At 37.5% G+C, this 20176-nt stretch overlaps 1 protein-coding gene across 2 annotated transcripts in view; it reads right to left on the reverse strand.

Annotated features, from left to right (window-relative positions):
• Positions 1 to 8987: 8987 nt before the first annotated feature.
• LOC129276377 (ATP-binding cassette sub-family F member 3-like) overlaps positions 8988 to 20176 on the reverse strand; it is a 61745-nt gene continuing 50556 nt past the window's right edge. For both annotated transcript variants that reach the window (XM_064109095.1, XM_064109094.1), the window contains exons 16-19: positions 19173 to 19353; positions 15924 to 16056; positions 14611 to 14698; positions 8988 to 11638 (exon numbers count right to left, since the gene is read on the reverse strand). In XM_064109095.1, coding sequence (XP_063965165.1) covers positions 11486 to 11638; positions 14611 to 14698; positions 15924 to 16056; positions 19173 to 19353 — 555 coding nt within the window. In that variant the 3' untranslated portion in view covers positions 8988 to 11485. The remainder of the gene's footprint in view (positions 11639 to 14610; positions 14699 to 15923; positions 16057 to 19172; positions 19354 to 20176) is intronic.

A 20176-nucleotide genomic window follows, 5' to 3' on the forward strand; every position in this document is an offset into this window, starting at 1 on the left:
ACGTTGAGAAGGGTTTCTGAACATGAGATGTGGAGCTACGTTGAGAAGGGTTTCTGAACATGAGATATGGAGCTACGTTGAGAAGGGTTTCTGAACACGAGATATGGAGCTACGTTGAGAAGGGTTTCTGAACACGAGATATGGAGCTACGTTGAGAAGGGCTTCTGAACATGAGATATGGAACTACGTTGAGAAGGGTTTCTGAACATGAGATATGGAGCTACGTTGAGAAGGGTTTCTGAACACGAGATATGGAGCTACGTTGAGAAGGGTTTCTGAACACGAGATATGGAGCTACGTTGAGAAGGGTTTCTGAACATGAGATATGGAGCTACGTTGAGAAGGGTTTCTGAACATGAGATATGGAGCTACGTTGAGAAGGGTTTCTGAACATGAGATATGGAGCTACGTTGAGAAGGGTTTCTGAACATGAGATATGGAGCTACGTTGAGAAGGGTTTCTGAACATGAGATATGGAGCTACGTTGAGAAGGGTTTCTGAACATGAGATATGGAGCTACGTTGAGAAGGGTTTCTGAACATGAGATATGGAGCTACGTTGAGAAGGGTTTCTGAACATGAGATATGGAGCTACGTTGAGAAGGGTTTCTGAACATGAGATATGGAGCTACGTTGAGAAGGGTTTCTGAACATGAGATATGGAGCTACGTTGAGAAGGGTTTCTGAACATGAGATATGGAGCTACGTTGAGAAGGGTTTCTGAACATGAGATATGGAGCTACGTTGAGAAGGGTTTCTGAACATGAGATATGGAGCTACGTTGAGAAGGGTTTCTGAACATGAGATATGGAGCTACGTTGAGAAGGGTTTCTGAACACGAGATATGGAGCTACGTTGAGAAGGGTTTCTGAACACGAGATATGGAGCTACGTTGAGAAGGGTTTCTGAACATGAGATATGGAGCTACGTTGAGAAGGGTTTCTGAACATGAGATATGGAGCTACGTTGAGAAGGGTTTCTGAACATGAGATATGGAGCTACGTTGAGAAGGGTTTCTGAACATGAGATATGGAGCTACGTTGAGAAGGGTTTCTGAACATGAGATATGGAGCTACGTTGAGAAGGGTTTCTGAACATGAGATATGGAGCTACGTTGAGAAGGGTTTCTGAACATGAGATATGGAGCTACGTTGAGAAGGGTTTCTGAACATGAGATATGGAGCTACGTTGAGAAGGGTTTCTGAACATGAGATATGGAGCTACGTTGAGAAGGGTTTCTGCACATGAGATATGGAGCTACGTTGAGAAGGGTTTCTGAACATGAGATATGGAGCTACGTTGAGAAGGGTTTCTGAACATGAGATATGGAGCTACGTTGAGAAGGGCTTCTGAACATGAGATATGGAGCTTCGTTGAGAAGGGTTTCTGAACATGAGATATGGAGCTTCGTTGAGAAGGGTTTCTGAACACGAGATATGGAACTACGTTGAGAAGGGTTTCTGAACACGAGATATGGAGCTACGTTGAGAAGGGTTTCTGAACATGAGATATGGAGCTACGTTGAGAAGGGTTTCTGAACATGAGATATGGAGCTACGTTGAGAAGGGTTTCTGAACATGAGATATGGAGCTACGTTGAGAAGGGCTTCTGAACATGAGATATGGAGCTACGTTGAGAAGGGTTTCTGAACATGAGATATGGAGCTACGTTGAGAAGTGTTTCTGAACATGAGATATGGAGCTACGTTGAGAAGGGTTTCTGAACATGAGATATGGAGCTACGTTGAGAAGGGTTTCTGAACATGAGATATGGAGCTACGTTGAGAAGGGTTTCTGAACATGAGATATGGAGCTACGTTGAGAAGGGTTTCTGAACATGAGATGTGGAGCTACGTTGAGAAGGGTTTCTGAACATGAGATATGGAGCTACGTTGAGAAGGGTTTCTGAACACGAGATATGGAGCTACGTTGAGAAGGGTTTCTGAACACGAGATATGGAGCTACGTTGAGAAGGGTTTCTGAACATGAGATATGGAGCTACGTTGAGAAGGGCTTCTGAACATGAGATATGGAGCTACGTTGAGAAGGGTTTCTGAACACGAGATATGGAGCTACGTTGAGAAGGGTTTCTGAACACGAGATATGGAGCTACGTTGAGAAGGGTTTCTGAACACGAGATATGGAGCTACGTTGAGAAGGGTTTCTGAACATGAGATATGGAGCTACGTTGAGAAGGGTTTCTGAACATGAGATATGGAGCTACGTTGAGAAGGGTTTCTGAACATGAGATATGGAGCTACGTTGAGAATTGTTTCTGAACATGAGATATGGAGCTACGTTGAGAAGGGTTTCTGAACATGAGATATGGAGCTACGTTGAGAAGGGTTTCTGAACATGAGATATGGAGCTACGTTGAGAAGGGTTTCTGAACATGAGATATGGAGCTACGTTGAGAAGGGTTTCTGAACATGAGATATGGAGCTACGTTGAGAAGGGTTTCTGAACATGAGATATGGAGCTACGTTGAGAAGGGTTTCTGAACATGAGATATGGAGCTACGTTGAGAAGAGTTTCTGCACATGAGATATGGAGCTACGTTGAGAAGGGTTTCTGCACATGAGATATGGAGCTACGTTGAGAAGGGTTTCTGAACATGAGATATGGAACTACGTTGAGAAGGGTTTCTGAACATGAGATATGGAGCTACGTTGAGAAGGGTTTCTGAACATGAGATATGGAGCTACGTTGAGAAGGGTTTCTGAACATGAGATATGGAGCTACGTTGAGAAGGGTTTTTGAACATGAGATATGGAGCTACGTTGAGAAGGGTTTCTGAACATGAGATATGGAGCTACGTTGAGAAGGGTTTCTGAACATGAGATATGGAGCTACGTTGAGAAGGGTTTCTGAACATGAGATATGGAGCTACGTTGAGAAGGGTTTCTGCACATGAGATATGGAGCTACGTTGAGAAGGGTTTCTGAACATGAGATATGGAGCTACGTTGAGAAGGGTTTCTGAACATGAGATATGGAGCTACGTTGAGAAGGGCTTCTGAACATGAGATATGGAGCTTCGTTGAGAAGGGTTTCTGAACACGAGATATGGAACTAAGTTGAGAAGGGTTTCTGAACATGAGATATGGAGCTACGTTGAGAAGGGTTTCTGAACATGAGATATGGAGCTACGTTGAGAAGGGTTTCTGAACATGAGATATGGAGCTACGTTGAGAAGGGTTTCTGAACATGAGATATGGAGCTACGTTGAGAAGGGTTTCTGAACATGAGATATGGAGCTACGTTGAGAAGGGTTTCTGAACATGAGATATGGAGCTACGTTGAGAAGGGTTTCTGAACATGAGATATGGAGCTACGTTGAGAAGGGTTTCTGAACATGAGATATGGAGCTACGTTGAGAAGGGTTTCTGAACATGAGATATGGAGCTACGTTGAGAAGGGTTTCTGAACACGAGATATGGAGCTACGTTGAGAAGGGTTTCTGAACATGAGATATGGAGCTACGTTGAGAAGAGTTTCTGCACATGAGATATGGAGCTACGTTGAGAAGGGTTTCTGAACATGAGATATGGAGCTACGTTGAGAAGGGTTTCTGAACATGAGATATGGAGCTACGTTGAGAAGGGTTTCTGAACATGAGATATGGAGCTACGTTGAGAAGGGTTTCTGAACATGAGATATGGAGCTACGTTGAGAAGGGTTTCTGAACATGAGATATGGAACTACGTTGAGAAGGGTTTCTGCACATGAGATATGGAGCTACGTTGAGAAGGGTTTCTGCACATGAGATATGGAGCTACGTTGTGAAGGGTTTCTGAACATATTTCAATGGACTGTTGGTGCTTATACAAACATTACTCTTCACAAACTAATGTGGATTGCATAAGGAACACCATCAACATGCTTGGATGAACTCAAACATGAACTCACTATGTAAACTACGAACTGGATTACAATGATACACAAACATCCGACACGTCAATACAGCATGAATTCAATCTCACTGAGCCCCAACGTTTTGTTTTTTAATTACATAACTATTATATTAAAAATATTGAGCTCATATCCACTTATAACTGAATTACAATGTAGAAGTTGAATGTTTTGGGATACACATCCAGAATGTGAAAATGAATTTCAATCAAAAATCTTATCAAACCTGTTCAGATTGATATGATTGAGGTAAGTTGTAAATTGGAGAACCACTTTTTCTCTGCTTAAGGTCCGGAACAGGACAGTGAGTTTGAAGTAGAGATAATTCACTGTCCTAACAGTGTATAATTTTACGCGATTGCGTGGTAATAATAGGTGTGAACACCCCCGGCTCTTGCCTTTCACACCCCCCCCCCACACACACATGCGCACATTCACCCCTTATTTGTGAAAACTATCGACTTTTTCAATGTCAGATTTACAATGTACATTATTTTCTCTTTAGATGTCAAAATTGAAAATTCAATTGTTTTCATAATATTCATTTCTCGCTTGCCATTTGTTTAAATGTAAAAACACAAAACAAATCAAGAATTACTCTGCCCAGTTTCATTGGTTTTTATTTTTATATCAGAGTCCAGTGGCGTAGCTAGGATTTTTTTCCTGGGGGGGGGGGGCACTGGGGGGTCCTTGCTATTTCAGGCGTGGCAACATTTTTGTTGTGTGTGTGTACGTGTCACAAGGGTGGATCCGACTTTCGCCAATAGGGGATGGGGCCCAAAATTATCTTCACCTAAATTTTCCCCGATCAGTTACTTAGCTTTATTCTTATAAAATAACATAAATATGAAATAATCTCATAGGCCCTATATAAAAAGTGCGAGCGCGAAGCGCGAGCGAATTTTTTCTTTCTTTTTTGAACTTTCATGATTTTGTCCTAAAAATTTAACATTCTAGGCACTGTGATCCTAAACAAGATGCGTATGTAACTAGATAATTACTGCAAATGCCAAGCACGAGCAGAATTTTTTAATAAGTGTTCTAGCATTATCGGAAAGGGACCTGTTAAGGACTGTTTACAGATACCCACGAATACGGTACATATTTCAATAATGGGAGCGCGAAGCACGTGCTAAAAATTGTTGATATTCCGACCTAAAAAATGGTAATTCTAGGCACTTTTTGGAATCATAAATGGGATACATGTAGGTATGTAACTAAACAATTGATGCGAGCGGAAGGAAATTGAGATTTTAGAACTACATGTAAAAGCGGGACACTCTATTCATATTTAGTAAACCATGAATAGGATATGGTTAAGTATCATTAATAATGTGAGCGTGAAGTGCGAGCAGACAATTATCGATATTCTGATCTGAAACTGGATAATTTATGCACATTTTAAATAAAGAATATGCAGGGTATCGTGCAGATTTAGACCTATAATAGAATCTGGGCATTCTGAATACATTTGTTTAATCATGAAGCCCAATAATGCAAGTGCGAGCTTAAAACATTTGATATTCCGATCTGAAAAGGGTCAATTTAAACACTATTTCAAGCACTTAATTAATGATGCAAGCGCGAAGCGTGAGCCGATATTAAAAAAAAAAATTATTTTAACAAAGGACTGCTACATTCTAAGGACATTTTGTCATGAAAATGATGATTATCTTCCTATTATTCCTAAGCTTGTCGATATTCCATTTGAAAAGACCCAATTTAGTTATTAGAAATTCATGAAAATGTTAGTTTATTATTTGTTAATCTAATATGCGTAATGACAGCGTGAAAGTTGTTTTTAAGGCTTGAAAACTGGAAATTTTAAGCATTTTGTAATTATGAATACGCATTACAATGGTTAGTACATTTTTAACAATGCGAGCGCAAATCGCGTGCTGAATTAAAAAAAAATAAAATGTAATGAAAAGGGGAGCTTGTTTGGTTATAGAATTGATATGTAAAATCGAAATGCGAGCGCGCAGCGCTAACTTATAGGCCTATGTTTGACTACCACATCTGAAAATTGATATTTTGAGAACTTTATGGAATACACGAAGACAATAGGGACTTGGCAAATCAAATAATGCGACCACGCAGGTTGAGCTTAATATGTTAATTTGTAGACCATAAAACGGACATTTTACAGAGCACTTAAATTTGTAAATGAAAAAAAATAATGAAAGCTCGATGTCGGAGCTGAAATATGTTTTGTATATTGACTTCGCAAGCGAAAATTTTTATAGTAACATGAAAGATTTGGGTTTTTTTTGCAAGTCTTCCCCTCACATTATTTTATTCACTTGTCTTCCTCTTATTTTCCTATTCTCTTTTCCTTCTGTCTTTCTCCTTTTTTTTCTTTTCTTTCTCCTTTTTTTTTTTTTTTTTGCTCCGCCATTTGTTTCAGGGGGGGGGGGGGCACGTGCCCCCCCCCCCGTAGCTACGCCACTGTCAGAGTCATAAAATACACACCCTAGAAAAAGAAATCAAATAAGGCAAAACAACAAATGGAATCTCCAACATTTGATTACATATAAAAATAATGGGCAACTCTGAAAAAAAAAACAAGTGGAGCGTCTCTACCAGTCTCACCTGCATTACGCGATTCAATATAGCAGCAGTGCTAACTTTGAAAACTATTATAAAATAATTATTAAAAAATTCAACATATACCCCCAACTTGGCCAAAGTTGGCCAAAGTTCATTGACCCTAAATGACCTTTGACCTTGGTCATGTGACTTGAAACTCAGGCAGGATGTTCAGTAATCATGAACTCCATATACTTTCTAAGTTATGCTGTAATTTCAAAAACTTAAACTTCGGTTAAGATTGATGTTGATGCCGCCGCCGCCGTCGGAAAAGCGGCGCCTATAGTCTCACTCTGCTATGTAGGTGAGATGAAACCACATAAAACGTAAAAGGAGGAGAAATCAAAGATATACATGCAAATTTATTTTGTTTTGTTTGAAAAAATTACAAGAGTTAAGCCTCAAATTTAACTGTCAAAGTCGCAAGAGCATTAGGCTTGATTTTACATGATTTAATACTCATGTGGAGAATAAATTACATCACCAAAAGTGATTAAATTTGAGGGTTATCAAAATCAGGCTAACAAAATTGTCATTTGTGTCTAAATAATTGTGTTTCATTAGGATGCCAGTTGGACCAATTGCCATTTTGGTTCAATACCCACTTAGTCCAATTAACAGTTTTTTTACTGGGGGGACCCATTCACCATTGGATCCACTCGCGCCTGCCCCCAGTAATGGTCATTAGACCAAGTGGGAATTGGACCAACTGGCAATGAAGTTCGACGAACTGGCTATTGGATGAAATGGCTATAAGAATAACCGTCTATCAAAGGGATGGTCCGGGCTGAAGATATTTATATCTCAATAACAAATAACAAAGTTATTTGCATTATTCCGGTGAAACAGTCAGTAGGCAATTCATTAGGTGGGCTGATGAGGTCATATCCCCACTTGCTCTTTTGTATTTTATTATATGAAATCAGGTTTATTCAAAAATTTTCAATCAAATACTAAAACAATTAGACTGACAACTGATTAAGTGCATTGGTTATGTATTGCTGCAACTTATTTCATCATAATGGAGACACATCATTTTTTTTAAACACATTCATGAAAAATGAAACAAATATGATTTCATGTAATAACATAAGAAAAAGGAAAATGGGGATGTGACATCATCAGCCCACCTAATGAATATTCATGAAGATATGCCTAGAACTGTTTCACAGGAATAAAGCAAATCTTTAAAATTCAATAACTTCTTTGTTATCCAAATTTGATGAAATTTTCAGCTTTTTGCTCTGTGAATTTTGCTCTATATATTCAGATAAAAAAATTTCAGCCCGGAGTACCCCTTTAAACAAAGTGACATTATGACGAAATGGCTTTTAGAGGAAGCGGCTATTGGACGACATTGATCTTAGACAAAGTGGCTTTGCGCAAAGAGGCTCTTAAAAGAAGGGGCTATTGGACAAAATGGCTCTTAGACTAACTGGCCATCGGACAAAATGATAGTGGACCAAACTGCATTAGACATGGTCATTGGATGTAGGGGCAAATACCCCTGACATTGTCTCTAGCCCAATACCATAATCATCAATCTTTACTCCACTATAACCGTCAAATGTGGTTATGAAGTTGTTACCAAAACGTGCAGGCACATCACGTTATAACTGCACATTTTGGTTTAAAAAAAATCCTGTCAGGCTTATGCCCGGTTGACACTTGCCCACATTGTGGTGCCCGCATTGATGCGTGCCAGTGCGGGACACTTTATGGCACAACTTGGCTATATCAGTTCACGCATTGTCCCGACACGTTCACGACATGTTTACACATAGTTTGCGCATAGTTCATGCAGTGTTTACGCACTGTCCCGACGTGCGTTTAGCAATATTCTCGACACCCTATTCTGTGACGTATCTAGCGCAAATTTAAATATTTCAATGATTGGTGTTGACACCCTCTACGTTCGTTGATTAAAACGACTTACACTAATCACATGGTCTGCACTCACAATTTTTGCGCATATCATTCGCGAACTATGCTTGAAGTATGCTCAGCCTACGCGCAAAGTATGCGTGACCCTGTCGTGAACTGCATGCCACTACCCCGGGGGTGTGCCTACTAGTGGCATGACTAGGTTGCGCATAGTTCACGAACAGATAACGTATTTGTAATGCGTGCCATGTTGACAATTTTGGCACGCATTTCACGCACTGCCACCTACATGTACCTATCCGCAACCTTGCACGCATAGTTCGTGCATTGGCCCGCATGAGTTGCGTGCCCATGCGCAAACTATGCGGAAACCGCAATGCGTGCAAGTGTCGACCGAGCCATAAATCTTTACACATAGCAGGCACGTATCCAGCATCAGATCCTAGAAAGCATTTGAGGAACCCAATTGTCTGCGGACAATAGTGACTTTATTATACATGTGCATGGGCCCAGGCATTTCTTTGTCATATTTGATGCTGGATACGCTAGTGAATAGCCATGATATGTAACCATATTATAGAAACAAAGTTGTAGAAATTTGTATGAATATGCACTATCGTGATTTCCTTTATTCGTTAAAGTGATGCCAAACATGATCATCTTAAACAAAAGCTATTTTTTTCTTCTCAGGGAAATCACCTTGGACTTACGGAAGATGACTGTAGGAAGTACATGTAGTATTGCACATCATCTGCTTGTGCAGTTTAAAGCTATATTAAACTATAAACTTAAGGATGTTCTACAATGTACAATTAATATGAAATCCAAATCATTTTTACCAAATTTTGCAGTTACTTCAGCATCTAAATAGTATGCAATAATAATAAGCATACACAGTTCTGCAAAAAAATTAGTGAACCCTATCACAAAATGCACTCCTTCATGCTGAGTGTTGAATGGAAACAACAACACTACGATTGTTAGGCGAACCCAAACAAACTTTATTGGATGTAATATTTCATCACCTGACTTCACAATTAAATATCTAATATATGGCAGAACTTAAACACTAGAAATATGTACATTTTCTGGTGAGGTTCACTAACTTTTGAGCACCACTGTATCTGCCGCCACAACATTGAGTTTAATCCTCTATTACTCAGTTAAAATCCATGTAGATTTCATCAAATTTACTGTATAGTTCAGACCAGTAGGATGAAGAATTCATTCATATGGCTATTTGTATGCTCTTGTAAGGCTAGCAGCACCTTCAATTTGAAAAAATGGTGTAAAAGGTGAAAAAAAACATACACTGTATCTTAACTATAAATATGACTAAAGGTGATTAGTAACCTATATCGTTACCATGGCAATGCAGCTTCAAAACAGTTAGTAAATTCATCTTGCATGTTTTTACTCCAAGATGAATATTTGTGCCAACTTTCATAAGCACTGGCCATAAATTGGGGAAGTAGTTGATTGCCATTATATGTGGTTACCATGCCATGGTACAGTAGTTCAATCCATAAGATGTTTACATATTAATTGTTGTTAGATGCTCTTTTTATTCAAATCAACATTTATCTTGAGGTAAGCTCATCCTATCATTTGTTCATTCATTGTGACGTCAATGCACGTAACGTAAAATATGTGCAGATCATGATTAGCACAAACATACATGTAACTGTGGAACATCCTAACATGAAGAAATTAAAATAAATTGCAGCAGATAATAATTCAGAGATACATGTACGTACATGTAACTGTTACCATCCTATCTGATATATGTTTACATTAATTAAATGACATAACAATTTAAAATAATCTGATACTTGAAAATGGTACAAACATAGTGTTCATATATGACAATGAATGCGAAGGTCAGCAACACTTTAATGCTACAAAGTGTTGTTGATCTCTATGTTCATTGATATATGACATATATGGCAAACTACTGACCTTGAAGCTTAGACCTACATGTAGCAATACAGCTCTTAAAGCCTGTCTTTAGTTTTGATAAATCCCCCCCAATGCTATTCCTATTCATTACTAGCTTATACATGTATGGTGGGTAAAACAGTTATGTGGAGGATGTGAAATGAAAGTGAGTTATACAGCATCAAATTTGTGATTTTACATAGGAATTATTATAGATTGATTATACTAGGCAGTAGGTTACCATTATGTCAACAATTTTGGTGTTGATATTGATTGGTCACATGTTTTCAGGCATCTCTAATTGAGTTTGACGATGAGTTCAGTTTCAAATTTCTTTATAATTGATTTCACACTTGGAAAAATCTACATAAATGGAGAAGCAATACATGCTTAAATTACAACGGTGAATATGACTTACATCATGCCTTATTTAGCTCGAAGTTAAATAACTTACTTTTCATTTTATTTTGGGGGTAAATGTTTGGAGAGAGATTTACTTGGTTTTGAAAGAAGAAATGACAGCCTTGTTTTCTTTAATAAAAGAGAGATTGAGAAAAAGATACACTTAAATAGCATAAAACAAGAAAAGCCAACAGGATGCCCAATGGGTCAATAATGTTATACCTAATTGTCTTCAACAATTCATGATTGTAATTATAAACATCTTTTTTTATGTTTTGAGTTTTGTAAATAAAATCCTTAATAAGGAAGTGGGGATAAGAAAGTTATAAATGGTTGAAAGTTGTATAAAGCTATAATCACTATACTATCACATGTATGGATACAGGGACCACATTGTAATGTCATTAAGATGTATTGGGTAGGAACTACTTTACCATTTGCTCCAATGCACACAATGACTAAAATGCCATAAGTTTTGCTCCAAAAAATATTTTTCATTCATGAGTATATAATAAAATATGCTACCTGTGATAAATTTCAACTACTGCCCGAATTGAATCGGTACTTATGATCATTAAGTACACAGTCTATGGAAAATTTGTCCCGACCAATTGCCAATTTAAAAACTGCAATAACTTTCTTATTCCTTGTTCAATTTGACAAAAGATAAAACAATGTTGATGGCTCATAACGATTGTTTCCATTGAATTGTTGAAGAGTTGACTACACTGTTTTAAGTTATTGTCTTCATCCAGTCCCAGGTTTATCTCTGCTGCTCAAATTCCTTTTCAACCATTTTCTTGTATTCATCCAGTCCTCCCTCCATTGCTCTGACACTTCCTTCACCACATACCCATAATTCCTTGCAAACTACTCGGATCAAGCTCTCGTCATGAGAAACAAGAATGACTCCACCCTGTATCAGTATGAGAGGGAATAAAGTTTTATTATGAATTAATATGCAAGACAACCTGCCGAACATGTGCAATATAAAATTATTGACGAATCATAGAAATTAATCAAAAATATAAATCAGCAGTACAAACAAAGGAAAGAGAAAAAAAGACTTGTCGGTATTCTCATAGCATCTGAAAAATAGATGGATTATTGACTGCTCTCAGTTAAAATTTATGTCTTCACAATAGCCTGATCAGGGGTCCGTTTCATAAAACTTCGTATAGCAAACTTGCGATAGCAGTTGAAAGCTACTGAAATAATTTGATTTGATTAGCTAATAGTAAATTTATTATAGAAATAGTGCATTCATTGCGATCATTTGGTCACAATATGTGTTGCACACAATCGCAACGGTTGTAAGCAGTCGCACCACCAATAGTGAAAGGAGCTTTAGCTGATCAGATAATCTGATGCCACACAAAGGCACAAAGGAAAGTTATAACATTTCATCTGCTGACTGCTAGTCTTCACCCGATAGCGTGGACATTGTCGCTGCAAACATCTTTTATAGTGCAAGATGTGTTTTAAGGGTGCTGGAACTGCCTTGCTGCTATTGGTCCGTTGAACGGACCAATTAGAAAACATGGACAATGCGATCGCTGGGCCGATGTCACGAAAATCCAGTTGGTGACATTCAATGCTACTAGCGTGTGAAATGGTGACGTTAAGGAGTTTTAATCAGAAGTGGTGTTGCCCAAGTGGTGTGACTACTGGCGGAGGGTAGCGGAAGGGGGCTCATGTTGGCGGATGGTCAGCAGCTAATCTTCAGGGATGTCAATGCCACTATTTTTACTGATATTGAGGTGCAAGCAGATTTGGACAGCCTCTTTAAAATGCAGTGTGTACCAGTCGTGTGAGTGCTACGAAAACTGGCATAATACATGTATGAGTGTATGATATAATCTACAAGGCTGGATGGTTAATTTTCAAAAGTAATTTACAGATAAATCATGATACTTTTTGCTCAAATTTACCAAATAAGGCTTAGGCCTAAATATCCTTGCAGCATGCCTAACAAATATGAATTTTGTTTTAAGAATTAATTTATTTTTTTTAAATAATTTTTTTGGCTAGATTCATTGCAAAAACTTTTGAAGCATAATTATGCTAAAATCAATTAATTTCAGAAGATGAGAGTAAAAACAATCATATCTTTCCGCGCGCAATTTTCATTAATGTTTAATTCAATATATTATACATGTATAGTTTAGAGTCATGTCTGTTAATGTAAAAGCCAATGGAGGAAATGTTTCTATGTATATCATAGACTAATAAATGGAATTTGACTTTGCGGGAGGGGGGACATCCCCCGACATCCCTCTCTCACATGTGTGGACATTTTTTCGATTTGGGGATCAAAATGGTGTTATCTAGTGCATTCTATCATGAGATTCCCCATTATAATATGTGATGGGATTCAAGGTAACTTCCAAGGTATGACACAATACAAGCCTTTTTGTTCTATTCCCGGAAAAGAATTCCAAAATTATACAACAAAGCATAAGCAATTTTGTGTCTCACCTACTTATGAAAATAACCAGAAATATTGTGATTTGCGACGGCACACAACAGAACTGTATCGAAACTTCTTTGTGAAATGACTGGGATGGAATAACACTTGTCATAAGAGTCTTGCCCGTAAACTTTAACGTTGACCTGAAAATGATCTTTGACATTACCATGTGACCTCCTACTGCAGCATAACATGCAGGTCCCCCAATTACATCTACCATCCAATTTTGGTTGAAAAAGTGACTTACGGTTGCAGATTTAGGTGTCATAAGAGAGTCTTGCATGTAAACTTTAATGTTGACCTGAAAATGACCTTTGACCTTACCATGTGACCTCCAACTGCAGCATAACATGCAGGTCCCCCAAGTCCATCTACCAACCAAGTTTGGTTGAAAAGTGACTTACGGTTGTGGAGCTATGTGTCATAAGGTTTGTGACGGACGGACGACGTTTGGATCCCTCAGTCTCGCCTTCACCTCTGGTGGGCGAGACAAAAACTCTTGTTACTATGGCAACAATGTCTCCGCCCACACCAAAATCAATAGGCTTCTTTGCTATACCATACTCAACCTTCATGCCAAATTTGAAGATGATCGGAGAAGAAACGCAGCTGATAGAGCGCTCACAAGGAAATCTCTGCGGCGGACGCGGCGGCGCAACGAGGCCAAATCCATAGGTACATGTATCCTCCGAACTCTGTTCGGGGGATACAATAATGTAGAACTCTCCTCTTTGCACATGGCAATTAGCAAAGAAAAAGGAGGGAAATAAAATCAGTCAGTAAGATGTATTTATGCATTTGCGGTGAGGGAAATCAACGAAGATGTTAAAGAGAGAATCATGACTAAATCGTACCTTTAATGAAGATAGTGCTTTACCCAAAGCTTCAACTGTTTTATTACCTTGAATGAAGATAGTGCTTTACCCAAAGCTTCAACTGTTTTATTACCTTGAATGAAGATAGTGCTTTACCCAAAGCTTCAACTGTTTTATTACCTTGAATGAAGATAGTTCTTTACCCAAAGCTTCAACTGTTTTATTACCTTGAATGAAGATAGTGCTTTACCCAAAGCTTCAACTGTTTTATTACCTTGAATGAAGATAGTTCTTTACCCAAAGCTTCAACTGTTTTATTACCTTGAATGAAGATAGTGCTTTACCCAAAGCTTCAACTGTTTTATTACCTTGAATGAAGATAGTGCTTTACCCAAAGCCTCAACTGTTTTATTACCTTGAATGAAGATAGTTCTTTACCCAAAGCTTCAACTGTTTTATTACCTTGAATGAAGATAGTTCTTTACCCAAAGCTTCAACTGTTTTATTACCTTGAATGAAGATAGTGCTTTACCCAAAGCTTCAACTGTTTTATTACCTTGAATGAAGATAGTGCTTTACCCAAAGCTTCAACTGTTTTATTACCTTGAATGAAGATAGTGCTTTACCCAAAGCCTCTACTGTCTCAATATCCAGATGATTTGTTGGTTCATCAAGAATGAAGAAGTTAGGACTGAAATTCAAATTAAATAAAACTTAGGTAATTCATCCATTCACTATCAACTACTTATACATTTATGTACATCTCAAATTCATAATATTTTTGCATGCCAAAATGAGTAAAATTCTGATTTGTTTCAGTATATTTCTGATAAGATTGTATAAGAAACCAACCAAAATGACTAGATTTTCATCATTACTTTTGTAGAAAAAATTGTGAGAAAATGGCATTTTGGGAATTTCTATAATACACACAACATACATGTATGGTGCAGCTGATAGTCTGTGACATCACAAAATAAAAACTTTACAAATTCATAAGTCTTTAATTCTTTGACAGATATTATCAAAATGTCTTTATTATTCTTCTAATATTTTTGTGCTTTTATCAAAACCGACTTAAAACCAGTGTGAACATCCCCTTTACGTCTGACTTTTTTACAAGTTAAACGCCTCTGATAGTCTCACCTGCATTACCCCTTTTAACATACATGTAGTAGCCGTGCTGACTTGGAAAACCACTACGATGAATAATTGTTTAACCCCTAAATACTATTCATATAAAAAATACTTAGTTCATTGATCCTTAATAACCTTGACCTTGATCATGTGACCTGAAACTCGTGCAAAATGAGTGATACTTGTTGCTCTTGTGTCCAGGTTCCATGTCATAGGTCCATAAACTTCCTGAATTATGACATTGATCCTAAATGGCCATTCGGAATGATACTGTGATACTTGATTACCATCATGAAACAGGTTATAATGCCATTTCAAAACTGTAACATTAAGATTTCAATGCTGACAACGCTGTCGTTGCCGCCCCCACCGTCAGTCGAAAAGCAGTGCCTATAGTCTCACTTTGCTACAAGGCAAGACTATAATCACATAATTCCCAGTTGCATGTAGTAAATCCCACATCACAGCATTGGTCAGATTCACACTCAGGGGTTGTGTGATGCCACGTATATCAACAAGATTACATGTATGTGTTAAATATCATGTTTACATCAATATAATGGAAGGATGCTTAGTCACATGTAAATCTTTGTGAAACACCCCATGTTTATATTTAGGCCAGAGTCTATACTGCATTGCATGTATTGGAAACTTTTCAGCTTCACATCATGGGTATAGATAGATGGGGGGTCATAATAGATAATTCCCATGAACCATAGGTTCAATGATCAATTCTATGACAGTGATGCAAATTCTTTAATTAAAAATAAACCACTTACTTTCCAGCACACATTAGAGCAAATACAACTCTACTCTTCTGACCACCAGATAGACTGGACACTGGTCTGGTAGCAAGGTCACCCGTCACTCCAAATGATCCTAACTGCTGTCTGTATTGTTCTATTTGTTTTCCTATCATGGAAGGGCACAAAGATAGAGAAATAATCCAACTAATCTACATGTATTAATGCAGAATGCCCAAGGAGCTTATTGTCATCATTGCCCTGGCTGTAACCTGACCCTGACTCATTGGCCAATAGACTGTTAAAAAAAAATTACTTTAAGAGTTTAGATTAGGTAGAGCATTGTGGTCCAGTGGATTAGTCTTCTGGATTTGTAACAGAGGGTCATGGGTTCTAATCCCAGCCATGGCGTTATTTCTTTCCAAAAGAAATTGATGAAAAATGTGCAGCTGTACTCAACCCAGGTGAGGTACATGTAAATGGATATCTGGCAGGAATTTATTCCTTGAAATGCCACCATGCTGTAAAGGCTGCAGGGCTAAAGCCAGGGTAATAATACTGAAGTCCATTGGAAGAGCTTAGGGATATTGTATCATCATTACTATGTTATTATTATTACATAACAGACATAATGACAGCCCTTGATTTCAGTATGATATTCATTTTGCTAATCATCAACGTAAATGGTATTCAAATAGTGCCACTTTCTAAGCCTGAGCTTCTTTGTGTTCCAGAGAAGGTGAAAATTTCAAATTCATCTGGCCCAGATAACATTCCTGCTGATTAATATACGGTAGAGTCCTTTATAATATCACAAACCTCTTCTCAAATTCTGTAATTAAACTGTTATTAGTAATACACCCAAAGCTTTCTCTCTGTCATCCATTATACCCATTCAAAAGAAAGTGGATCTTTAACCACCAGCAAATTATAGAGGTAAAACATTATCCCCAATTGCAGCTAAGATATATAATGCAATGCTTCTTAATTGTTTGACTCCATACACTGATTCAATATTAAAGGAAAAGTCTATCTCAACAAAAAGTTGATTTTAATAAAAAGAGAAAAATCCATCAAACATAACACTGACAATTTCATGAAAATCGGATGTAAAACAAGAAAGTTATGACCTTTTGAAGTTTCGCTTAATTTCACAAAACAGTATTATGCACATCCTGGTCGGTATGCAAATGAGGAGACTGATGACATCATCCACTCACTATTTCTTTAGTATTTCATTACGTGAAATACCTGTATGATATTTTTTTAATTTTCTCTGTATTGTCAAGTGAAACAAAGATTAATTCCTCCCTGAACATGTGGAATTAGCATTGTTTTAATACTATATGGTTCAGTCAAGTTGGTCCTTATTGCCAAATCTGTAAAAAAATGAAATATTGTATAATTCAAACAATAAAAAACAAAAGAAATAGTGAGTGAGAGACATCATCGATTGTCTAGTTTGTATGTCACTGAGTTGTGCATATAACTGTTTTGTGAAAAATAAGCGAAACTTTAAATGTCATAACTTTCTTATGTTACATCAGATTTTGATGAAATTTTAAGCATTATGCTAGTTTGATTTTTCTCTATTTAATCAAATCAATATTTTTCTGGGGTGGACTTGACCTTTGAGAATCAATCAAAATGGCTTCAGAAAAGAAAGATCCACTTCCTCCAATATTCTTTCAATAAGGCAAATCATTAAAGAACAACAAGTATCTACGGAACAAGGTACATGTACTATCATCTTCCTTGATAGCTTTAAGCATTAAAATATGAATAAAATTCTATCACATTATGGTATCCCAAACAAGATAATACAAGGAATTGGTGTATTAAATGTATACAGATCCACTTTCCTTAGTTCAAAGTGTAGATGGACCTACATGTACTTAACAGTTTGTGACAACTTCTGGAATTCTTCAGGGTGATACTTTGGCACCCATTCTATTTGTAACCGTAGTAATTTACATCTTAAGATATTCATTGGATTTTGTAAGAACATAAGGAATTGACTTTTAACAGGTACTTTTATTACTGCTAAACCTCGACTGTTAAGGTCCTTTTCACATCCCGTTTTGGAGCCGGAGATTTGCCATTGTCATCTTGCAGTCACGGCAACAATTTTTAGATGCGTCTTTTATTTTGCGCCATTTCCATCTTCAGCGCACTGATTTCTTGAAAGGTGAATTTCACAATCTGTATGCCTATGAACAGACATGTTTTTCACGACGACTTTTATAAATGGATTTTGCTCTTTTGTGATTGTGTTCCATTTTATTTCATTCAAACCTACATTTATGTCTCCAAGTAGGGATTAATTTGACTGATTTAAATTATGCTGATGATTGAACTTAATATCGTGTAGAAACCAATATGCATAAATGTAATGAACAAATTTAGACCTTTGAACCAACTTGCATGTATAATGAGCTGTGACCTTTGACCTGCGGACCTCTAATTCGAACTTAGCCTGTATTTTGGTGTCATCTACCTACACACCAAAATTTTTTTAATCCATTAAATATTTTTCGAGTTTTTGCGCGGAAACCAACTCGCATGTTTGATGAGCTGTGACCTTTGACCAGCGGACTCCGAATTCAACTTAGCCTGTATTTTGGTGTCATCTGCCTACACACCAAAATTTTTTAAAATCTGTTAAATATTTTTTTAGTTATTGCGTGGAAACCAAGTGGGGGGGGGGGGAGACGGACGGACAGGGGCAATGCTTAATGCCCCCTCCGGACTTTGTCTGCGGGGGCATAAAAAAATCAAACAAGCATCACACTGAAAATGTCATCAAAATCATGAGTAAAATAAAGACATTTTAAAATTTTGCGTAATACAATGATACGAGGATGAGAGATTCAAGGATGTCACTATTTCTTTTGTACGAATTATACATTTGATTTTTTGAAGATTTGACAATTAAGAAGCTTTTCAACAAATAACAATAATAATATACAACAAAGGTAATTCTTAATTTCAGAGAGAAATGAGCATATTCTACATGTATATTTGATATAAGTAAATGAAAGAAATATGGAAGTGAGTGGGTGATGTAATCTGCTCTCTCATTTGCATACCAAACGGGATAAGCACAGAACTGTTTTGTGTAATTAGATCAATCTTTAATAAGAAAGTCTTTTATTTTCCATTTGATTTTGGTGAAACTTTCAGTGTTGAGTTTGTTGACCTTTCTCTCTTTATTCAAATAAACATTTTGTTGTGGTGGACTTGGAATATATAGTAATTAACAAAATTCAGATGAGATATTAATACCTGGGAACCTAGATGCCATGACCTCTATAGCATTCTTATCAAATTTCATGGTATCTATATGATGCTGACTGAAGTAGCCTATCCTTAGGTTTCTATGACAGTGTCTGATACCAGCTACAGGATTGAATTCACCTAACAAGATCTTGAGAAGAGTTGTCTTCCCTGAACCATTCTCACCAACCTAAACAACAAAGAGGGGAAAAAATGAGAATCTTTGCAAATTTGCATGGTGGTCATGAATTAGAAGTTGCTTATAATTGACCATGTGGTTAATCTTGAAAGGAAAATGAAGTTGATCAGTCAAAGAGGTTTTAGCTATGGCAAACAGAGCATTTTAACCCTTATTCAACAGGAGGGGGGGGGGGGGCAAGGTCAATTTGGCTCCCCCCTCGACATATTCTGCTGCTATGCCGCAGCGCAAATTTTTTGACCGCGCCGCTAACTGACTTTACTTTCAAGTCTTGCGCATCTTTTAAGACCAAATTTGCGATGCCCGGGTACGGGATTCCAAAATTACGCAATATTTTGTAAGCGCATGTCGGTCCCAAAATTGCTCCAAAACGTGATTACGTGTACAATGTCAATGCAAATTGTGTTTTTCAACCAAAAATCATAAATGTATGATTATTTATACTTCTGTTGGTTTAGATGGATTTATTTTGTTATTTATGATCTCAAAAGGGTCCCGGGGTCACTCTCCACATGGACTGCTACCCACCCGTGTCCGACAACCTCAGAAATGCACCCTAAATGGCGTAATGACATTAAGTAAATTTGCAACCCTAAATGGCGTAACCCATGAGAGTGGCGTGAACAGGGAAATCCCCTAATTTGATACCCTAAGTGGCGTTAACATCTATATCTATGTTATACCTGTGGGTGTGTGGGTAACGCGTGCTGCATAGTATAGAGCCAGATGTAAGAGACTAATAGGATTGTACGGGGGTAAATCAAGTGCTGCACTGGCCGCGCCGGCGTGTGCGAGGATTATTTTGTATCCCTTA

Source organism: Lytechinus pictus, chromosome 14 (assembly GCF_037042905.1).
Source record: "Lytechinus pictus isolate F3 Inbred chromosome 14, Lp3.0, whole genome shotgun sequence".
In the NCBI taxonomy this organism is placed as follows: Eukaryota; Metazoa; Echinodermata; class Echinoidea; order Temnopleuroida; family Toxopneustidae; genus Lytechinus; species Lytechinus pictus.